This window comes from Vombatus ursinus, unplaced genomic scaffold (genome assembly GCF_900497805.2).
Source record: "Vombatus ursinus unplaced genomic scaffold, bare-nosed wombat genome assembly UNPS02014789.1, whole genome shotgun sequence".
Classification (NCBI taxonomy): Eukaryota; Metazoa; Chordata; class Mammalia; order Diprotodontia; family Vombatidae; genus Vombatus; species Vombatus ursinus.
Window position 1 is genome coordinate 1,852,606 of NW_020954567.1, and position 9,668 is coordinate 1,862,273.

General features: G+C 40.8%; 1 protein-coding gene across 1 annotated transcript in view; it reads right to left on the bottom strand.

Moving 5' to 3' along the window:
- RGS5 (regulator of G protein signaling 5) overlaps positions 1–9,668 on the bottom strand; it is a 92,172-nt gene that overhangs the window by 17,943 nt on the left and 64,561 nt on the right. The window contains exon 3 of the mRNA XM_027868417.1: positions 8,345–8,406. Coding sequence (XP_027724218.1) covers positions 8,345–8,406 — 62 coding nt within the window. The remainder of the gene's footprint in view (positions 1–8,344; positions 8,407–9,668) is intronic.

Genomic DNA, 9,668 nt, shown 5'->3' on the forward strand with positions numbered 1-9,668 from the left:
GTCAGGGTTGTCTTCTGTTTCTTATTCATTGTTCAGTTTATTTCATGACTTTTAACACTGATCTCTGCTCCTGGGGCATAAGGGGGCCACTATCCTAAGCTTCTTATGCTGGGAGGCCAGGGGCTGATCATTGGCTTTTCACACTGGGGCCTCAGGTGCATGTGGCCTGCCCACGAAGCTGGGGTTGGCCTGGCCTAATCATGCCTGTTGTGCTGGGGTTCCAGGGCTTGTAATTTGCCTTCTGCACTTGGGCTGGAGGTCTCATTGCTGGCCTTCTGAACCAGGACAGAGAGGTCTGGGTTGCTGATCTGTGCTGTGACTGAGGAGAGCCTCCCACTGGGTTGCCTGGACACCCTCTGTACTGGGCTGCACTTCCCTTTTATTCAAGTGAGACAGACCTTTCCTGAAGTCCTTCAAATTTAGCTCAAGCTAAGAAATTGTTTCATTCCATCTTTTTGTGGGTTCTACGGTATCCGTTTAGAGCAGAGTTTCCCAAACTTATTTGGCCTACTGCCTTCTTTTCAAAAAATAATACTCAGTACCCCCTGGTAATCTATTTTCTTTAATCCTTTATTTTTTTTGAAATTTGCATTATTTCCAAAAATATAAAGATTTTTAAAATGAAATATTTTAAATTTAATAATTTATTGTAAATTCTTTTTTTTCCTGCATTGAAATTTTGATGACACAACCTTTTATCATGTAACCATATAGTGTCATATTGCAAATAGGTCATTACACACACATATTCTTGCCAATGCACACTGAAATTCCGGACAATGTGTGACATACTTGCCAGCCAACACTTGCTTGCTAAGACTTGTTGGCAGACTTGACTCATCAGTTATAACTCACATTTTGTGCATTTATTTGGAAAATAATGTAATCACTATGACTTTAATTCTGTTACACAACAGATAAAACATGTATGAATGGTTTTTCAAAATTTTCTTATCTTCTTTTCTTATACTTCTACCACCCCCTTACTTTTATTCAATGCCCCCCAATTGCATCTGAGGCTACTATTTCCCCCTGGATCTACTGCCCCTGGGGGTCGTATAACTTACTCTTAGAACCTCTGGATTTGGAGGTTTGATTTAATGTTATTTCCAAGGGAAACTGGGGAGAGCACATGCAACTTCCTGGTTTCTCTCCACCATCTTGCTTCTGCCTCCCTGGGGCCAGATTCAAACTAATGTTGAGCCTTCCTGACTTCAGGCTTGGCACTCTATCCACTTTGCCACCTACCTTAATAAATATTTGACTATTCCTAACTACTCCACAACACAAAACATTTCAGTTTTTCATTCAATGATGTATGCTCTTCTAGAGTAGTTGATCAATGACTTTTGGCTCAACCTAGTATAAGTGAAAATTGCTGTCCTCACCCCACTATAAGTGTCTTACTGGAAATAGGGTGGAGAGAGTAGGATGGCCAGCAGCTGAATATTTGTCCATTTGTTCAGTAGTCCAAAAAAAAGGGTCACCATTCTCTAGTGGGAAAAGGGATTACTGAGAAGCAATTATTCAATCAACAAGCATTTATTAAGCATTTGTTGTGTGTCAGGCACTGTGCAGTAATCTGAATGATCCTCTGACCTTGATTGACATTGGGCAGGTTACCTCCTCAGGACATCAATTTCTACACCTGTAAAACGAGGAGGTTGGACTAAATATTCTACGAGGTTCCTTTTAGCTGTGCATATGTGAGCTTATGATATGTTATTAGTTAAGAATTACTAAATAACAACTACAAAAAAACCCTTAACTGAATATAATTTTGTTAATGTCCTTTTCCTATTGTTATGTACGCCCTCAATCTCACTCTTGGATAGGATCTGCCACAGACAGAAACCTTTAATGGAATGAGCCTGAAACTAGTAGAGGGGGTCAAATGTGACCAAAAGGTCCACTGTTGCCAGGCAACAAGGAGGCAGAATGGAAGAAAGGGAGAGATAGCAGTTATGTCCAAGACACAGAAATATAGTTTAATTGGAACACAAAGGGCAAAACAGACAAGTGTAGGATAAGGTAAAGCAAGAATCCAAAGATCATGGCATACAAATGAGTCAAAGTTTGTAAAAATGGCCTACTTTTCTATTTGATTTGACACTAAGTTTGTGCCTTCATATTCTGAACCCTAGTATTTGGGATAATGGGCAGCTGGATGGTAAAATGGATAGAGTGTCAGGCCTGAAGTAAGGAAGAGTTATCCTCCTGAGTTCAAATCTGGCCTCAGACACTCACTAGCTGTGTGACCCTGAGCGAGTCACTTAATCCTGTTTGCCACAGTTTCCTTATCTGTAAAATGACTGGAGAAGGAAATGACAAAGCACTCCAGTATCTTTGCCAAGAAAACCCCAAATAGAGTCATGAAGAGTCAGGCATGACTGAAAACAACTGAACAACAAATTTGTGATAACTCTGACCCCTCCCTTTAACCTTCTATAGGTGCTGCCAATAATGTTATGACTTCTAGAAACAGTTGAATTGGAGTGATGATGAACAGATAAACTGATATCCAAAAGGAAAAAAAAACATCATGGTGTAATGAAAGGAACATTATGTTTGGAGTCAATAAATCATGAGTTCAAATTCCTTTTCTCTCATGTACTAGCTATGACCTTGGGCAAGTCACTAATCTGCTCTATATCATAATTTCCTATCTATAAAATGAGGAAGTTGGATCAGGTTACTGCCCAGGCCCACTTCAAGCCCTAAGATCACCAGTTAGGGCATTTGGTGATGTCAGTGTGTGAAGCGGCATTGACTACAGCTAATACAGATGGAATTAAGGAAAGAGCATTGAATATGACTTCCCAGGACAATGAGTCCATTTCTCAATTATTGGTGTCCAGAACAGCTGATCAATTTTGTGTTTCAACTCCTTGCAATTGACATGGCTTTTTTTCCAAGGATGATTTAGTCTTTAATTCCAATAGATTTATATCATCGTCCACTTTTATGCATCAAGGATAATGATAGTGGGTCATGGTTATTGTAGTTGTCCAGTCATTTTTCAGTCATGTATGACTCTTTGTGACCCCATTTGGAGTTTCTTAGCAAAGGTGCTGGAGTGGTTTGCCATTTCTTTCTCTAACTGATTTTACAGATGAAGAAACTGAAGCAAACAGGGTAAAGTGACTTGCCCAGGGTCACATAGCTAGTAAATGACTAAGGCCAGATTTAAACCCAGGAAGATGAGTCTTCTGACTCCGGGCTTGGCAATCTATCCACTGTGTTACTTGGAAGGATTTTAAATACCTCCATGTACATGACACTTTGCTAAATATTATGTACACTTGAACTAAATGAGGCAAATGGAAAGAATACTGTACAGGCAGGAGACCTGCGGTGTCATTATATTTCTGATGTTAAAATAGCATCTCTGTGATTAAGAGTCAGCCTACCCAGAATTCTCTTCCTCCTCACATCCTCCCCTGGGCTTCTCCCTCTTTCTACAAGTCTTGGCTCCAATCCTACCATCTTCATGATGCCTTTCTAGGTCCTCTTCCTCAATGCTCCCCCCAGCCCTGCCACTGCTAGTGCCTTCCCTCTGAGATGACTTTCCATTTGCTCTGTCTATATCTTGTATGCACATAGTTGTTTGCACGTTGTCTCTCCCATTAGACTGGTAGCTCCATGAGGGTAGGGATTGTCTTTGGACTTAATATTAGCATTGAGCACTGTGTGTGGCACATTGTAAGCTCTTGATACATTTTTACTGACTGACTGAGGACTTGTTTTTGCCTTTTTTGTGTTTCTAGGGCTTAGCACTATTCCTGGCATATAATTAGGGTTCAACAAATGCTTGTCACTGCTAGTCACTAACTTGCTGTGTCAATTTGAGCAGGTCACGTCACATTTCTTGATCCATTTTTTTAATCTGTGAAATAAGCCAGGTGGACTACATGAGCTCCAAAGGTCCCTTCCAGCTCCAAAATTATTTGACTCTGCAACAGTTGGGGGGCCTTGGACATGAAGTGAGTTGATTAGTTCAGGTACTACACTGTCAATGAGTTCAATGTAGTAGTTTCAATCCCAGTAGAGGTTAATTAATTTGACTGTTATTTATGATCACAAGATGGTATAAGTAACTGATGGCCTGATAGAGCTGGGCTGGGAAGTCATGGTGCTAGTCCTAGAGTCAGAAATTTGGGTAAATCATTTAGCACCCCTATGTGAAGCAAGGACAATAACAACCCTAGTTAAGCAAGGATCAAATGAAGCAACAGTGCCTCTAGGAAACATTGTGACCTTTAGAACCTTTTGGGAAAAGTAGGTCTTGAATGGAAATTTCTTGCTTACTGAGTGTTGTATCTCAATTTCCTGGACTCACATACTGTCATTGGGGGCTGGGGCGGGGTGGGTTATTTAATAATAATTCCTAAATTGTCTAGAGCCATTTATTTTTGAGTCTAAAGAAAATACACTTTGTGAGTCCCTCCAGACCTCGTGAATGAAAGCCAGATGATCCTCCGCAACTAAAAGAGAACATATAGGAATAGGAACATTTTTAGAGTATAGCCACACTAATGATTAAAGCCCCAAGGAATCTGAGATCATGTAGCCTGGAGAAGAGAAGGCTAAGATGTGACTTAATAATGGCCTTAAAAAAACACATAAATATCATTTTTTTTTGTTTTTAAGAGGATTGTACCCAGCTGTTTTCATTTCCGCTAAGGAAAGATCAAGAGAAGACAGGTTTACTTTAAGGGGTCATGGGTAGTGCCCAGAATTAGCACAAAGGCTGTCTAAGTTCGCTGTAAATCAAGACACAATACCCAGAGTGAATGTGATGTGCCTTCTCTTGGATGTGTAAACTGTTATACTCAATCAGAAAGATGTAATCTTGGAAACAAAAATGTTTACATACTAAGTTTTCTGGCCCTTTGGTTTTCCCCAAACATTTAATGGTCTCATGGGCTAATGTTAGATATTTACCATTGTGGGACATGAGATGTGTTAGTTTTTAACTTACAAATAGGATTGATATGCCCTGGAATTAGGTTTTTGAAGGAGACTGAACAAAATCATTGGAATGGAATGGAAATTTGTGTCTAATGATAGGGAATAGGAGGAAGAAAAAAGCTTAAAAAAAGAAAATTACATTATAATTTTATTATATATTTAAAAGGAATAGCAAGTTGTACATAATAGATTTGTAGCTTCGTGTACAATTGTCTTTTTTCCCTATTGTATTATGTTATAAAAGTGCCTGTTTATTTCTTAAGTTCAGAATAAAATAAATAAATAATTTTAAAAATCACTTATTAAGTATCAAGCATAGAAAAGAAAAACAGAGTCTAAAAGATGGAGACAATCCATAAAGGAGGGTTTGGTTCATTTCACGGCAGATGGAAAGGTCAGGTGGTACTTAGGGAAGTTCAGAGAAGGAGGGCAGCAGGGCTGAAGGCTAAGCCCTGTAGACCTTGGGAAGCAAGGATATGCATCAGCATCTAGTGCCTGCTGGAAACTGGAGAATGTGGCAATAAGGGATCAGGGGAGGAGAATGGTCCATGGCTCCCTGGTATGGCATTTGATGGTGCTGGCCTGGAGTCTGTTGGCAGATTAGAATGGGGGATGGGAGTGGGGGTGGGGAACAGATAGATCTATTATGTATGTAGAGCTAGAAGATTCATTATTCATCCATTCACTCATTCATACTTACGAAGTACCTACTATGCAGAAGTCACGATCTTGCTTGTTGGCAGGGGAATAGAGTGGATATCCTTTTCTAATTCCTCTAGGCCTAATATTTACAACATTTTCTCAGTCATAATTATGTTGTTTTAGTGGGTTTGGAGGTCTGAAGTACTGATTTGGATGGGACTTTAAAATGATGAATGATGTCTTTCCCTGGAATGTAAGACACAGGCCCCAAAGACACAGTGTTGAAAATAAAGGATTTGGTGCCTTTCACTACGAAAGACATCGACTCCTGAGCTAAACACTAAAGATTTAAAACTCTCTGCCTCCAGCTTACCTTCTATCCTAGTTCACTTATCCCAACAGCTTTTTGTCTAATAACGTCCTTAGAAATATTGGCAATTCTCCCCAAGGATTATAGTGACTCAAAAGGAATGCACATGGATAGATCAAGATTTATCTACTTTCCTGCCTCCTGTTAAAGATACAAGCATGGGACTAGCGAACACTTTGACACCCTAAAAACATCAATAAATAGCAATAGAAGGATTGATTTGATTCCATAATTGTTCATTTTGTCACCATAATTCCATGGATTATAACACCTCCAAGTCAAATCTCAGTTAATAAAGGACACTAACCTAGTAATTGAATGCCCCAAGAAATCCAACAGGGTCTGTAGCTGTCTTATTGGTTAGTTAGGTCCAGGAGTTATATAACAGTAATAAGAGTGAAGAACGGGAAGTTGTGAGTTAGAACTTTACCTAAAGCACTTACTAAAAAAAAATAATAAATACACAGAATCAGAAGAGATATTTTGGATCAATGAAAAGGTGGCTTTTAAAAACTGTATTGGAAAGAAGAAGAAGACTAAAAGGATGATAGGGAATGGGTAAGTTGATGATAATAGACAATAGAAAGAAGGGAGAATTACTTCTTAGCTTCTATTTTCTTTCCTAAAGAGGGGGATCTTTGGACTGGAAAGAGAAGAACAAAACACTAGATTGGGAGTCAGGAGTCCCGGGACTAGGAACTTAGTTCTAAGGAACTAATAGTGTTGTTGCTCAGACCACACCTGGAATATCATGTTCATTTCTAGACACCACACTGGAGAAAGTGAGTTGGGGGTCTCTGCCTTGAATATAGCCTGGGAAGCCTTTGATAAATGTTTATTGATTGATTGATCTCTGAGCGATCAACCATAATACTCAAAGACCCTGAATTCCTGGCATATGAGGATTGATGGAGAAACTAAGGGCGTTTAACCTGAAGAAATGAAGGACTTGGTGAGGCAGTTTTAAATTACTAAAAGGAGTGTTGTGTGGGAAAGGGCCTTGTTCTATTTAACAATCAATCGATAAACATTTATTAAATGCATACTATGTGTGAGGCATTGTGGTAAGTGATGGTGATACAAAGGCAAAAGATAGTGCCTGCCCTCAAGAAGCTTACAATTTATTTGGCTGCTAAGGGCAAAAATAGGATCAATCAATCAACCAGCTAACATTTATTAAGTGTCTAGTGCCAGGCACTGTGTGAGTGCTGAGGATACAAAGAAAGGCAAAACAAAACAGTCCCTATCCTCAAGGGCTGAAATTGCAGAGGTGGATTTAATTGTCAGGTATGGAGTGGACAAGCAGGTATCATTAAGGTCCTTTACAATTCTGAAATCCTACGATTCCATGTGATTCTGAGTTCTGTCACTAACCAGGTCTGTCACCTTGAGAAGTCACTTCTCTGTGGGCCTCAGTTTCTCTATCTGTAAAATGAAGAGGGTGGTTTAGTTGATTTCTAAGGTTCCTTTCCAGCTCTGCCATTCTCGATCTATTGATTTTAACTATTTTGAACTTTCCTCCCCTGTGTTCTAAGACATTTTTACTAAGCCAACCAAGTAGTTTTGTTCTATTCCCAAAAGTCTGCAGTAGAGAGCTATGATAGTAGATGAAGAGCAAACAGGCAAAAAGGAGAGAGAAGAGCTGGCAAGTGGCTGGTGCCAATGGTGAAGGATGAGTTGGGATGGGGGTCGGGGTGGGGGATGGAGTCAGACTTGGAGCAATGGAAAAGTCCTAACAGGAGATCTGGAGTAAAGTGGTAGAGACTTGGAAGCACTGTCTTGGTCATCACCTCACTGTGTAATCTTGCCCAAGTGAACTTTCTTAAAATTCTGTTCCCTTTTCTACAAAATGAGGGAAATTAGACTCTGAATATGAAGGTCCCTTCCAATTCCCTGACTTCCGAGCAAGGATGATGCCAAGAACTCAGTTAATAATTCTGACCTCAGACACTTACTAGCTGTGTGACCCTGGGTAAGTCACTTAACCCTGTCTGCCTCAGTTTCCCTATCTGTAAAACGAGCTGACAAAGGAAATGGCAAACCGTTCCAGTACCTTTGCCAAGAAAACCTTAAATGGGGTCATGAAGAGCCAGAGACAAATGAGAAATGATTGAACAACAATTATTATTATAGCTAGCATTTAGATAGAGATTTAAGGTTGGCAAAACATATATATTATCTCATTTTATCCTGACAAGAACCATTAGAGGTAGGTGCTAACATAATCTACATTTTATAGATAAGGAAAGTGAGGTAGATGGAGGCTAACAGACTTGCCCAAGTTCACATTGCTAGTGTTTAAGGCAAGATTTGAAGGTTTTCCTGACTCTAGGTCCAGCACTAATAGTTGTCAAGACTTACAGTTGTTCTGCAGAAGCTTCTCCAGGGAATCACGCCACTGTAAAGCCTCTTCTGGTGAAGGCCTAAAGTCAGAGGAAGAGAAGGAAATGAGTAAAGACCGTAAGGGGAGAGTTGAGTATAGCCTCTTCTGGCCATCCCCCAACAGCAGAATGTGGGGGACAGACTTGTTCTTCCAGTTGTAGAGTTGGCTTTGTGATAATGTCCCTACAGGGCCTCCCCTGGCCATCCTGGTACCCTCTTTGTGGCATGGCTGACCCAGTTTAAGAGCTCTTCCCTGGAGCCTTGGGAAACTGCATCTGGTATTTCCTTTGTATCCCTCCCCAGTCTCTATCACAGAATCGCAGGATGTTAAAGCTGGAAGGGACATTACAGATCATCCAGTCCAATCTCCTTTTTCACCAAAGGAAAAACTGAGGCCCAGAAAAGTCACCTGACTTGCTTGAGACCACACAGCTAGTACTTGACACAGCTGGACCATTAACCCAGGGCTCACTGCACCCCACCTAACCACGACGATGCTCTCCATAAAGCTAGCACCCAACGAACACAGTTTCACCCTTCCCCACTCTGGGGACTAAATCTCTGCTTTTGCCTCTTTTTCTTCCATACTAGTTTCATCAGAGCAGGTGCTGCCTCCACCAGTGAAGATCGTATCCCTTCCAAAAAAAAGGAATCATCCCTGACAGCCGGCCTCCTGGTAATGACCTTGTTAGAGCTTAGCCAGGCCGGCCCTTGGACAGCAAATCTGTCACTTAAAGCTTCCCAGCTTGGTAGAACCTGCCAAGTAGAATGGCTGTGTTCCATTGGGAGAGCCACTGAAAACCCAGAGTCACTGCCACCCTGTGGGGAGGCATCAGAAAAGATGCCTCACCAGCATTATCATCTCCCTACTATATCTGGCATAATAGGATAAGTACTGAGTCAGTAAGACCTGGGTTTCAATCCTTGGCTTTATATTATCAGTGTGACCAGGAGCAATTTATTTAACCTCTCTGGGGCAGCTGATGACACAGTGGATAAAGCTACAGGCCCGGAGGTTGGAAGACCTGAGTTCAAATCTGGCCTCAGACACTCACTAGCTGTATGATCCTGGGCAGGCACAGCTGTTTGCATCAGTTTTCTCAACTATAAAATGGGGATCATAATAATACCCACCTCCCAGGCTTGTTGTGAAGATCAAATGAGATAATATTTTTAAAGAGCTTAGCACAGTGCCTGGCCCATAATAGGTGCTTAGTAAGTCCTTCATTCCTTTCTTTCCTTCCTTCCTTCCTTCTTTCCTTCCTTCCTTCCTTCCTTCCTTCCTTCCTTCCTTCCTTCCTTC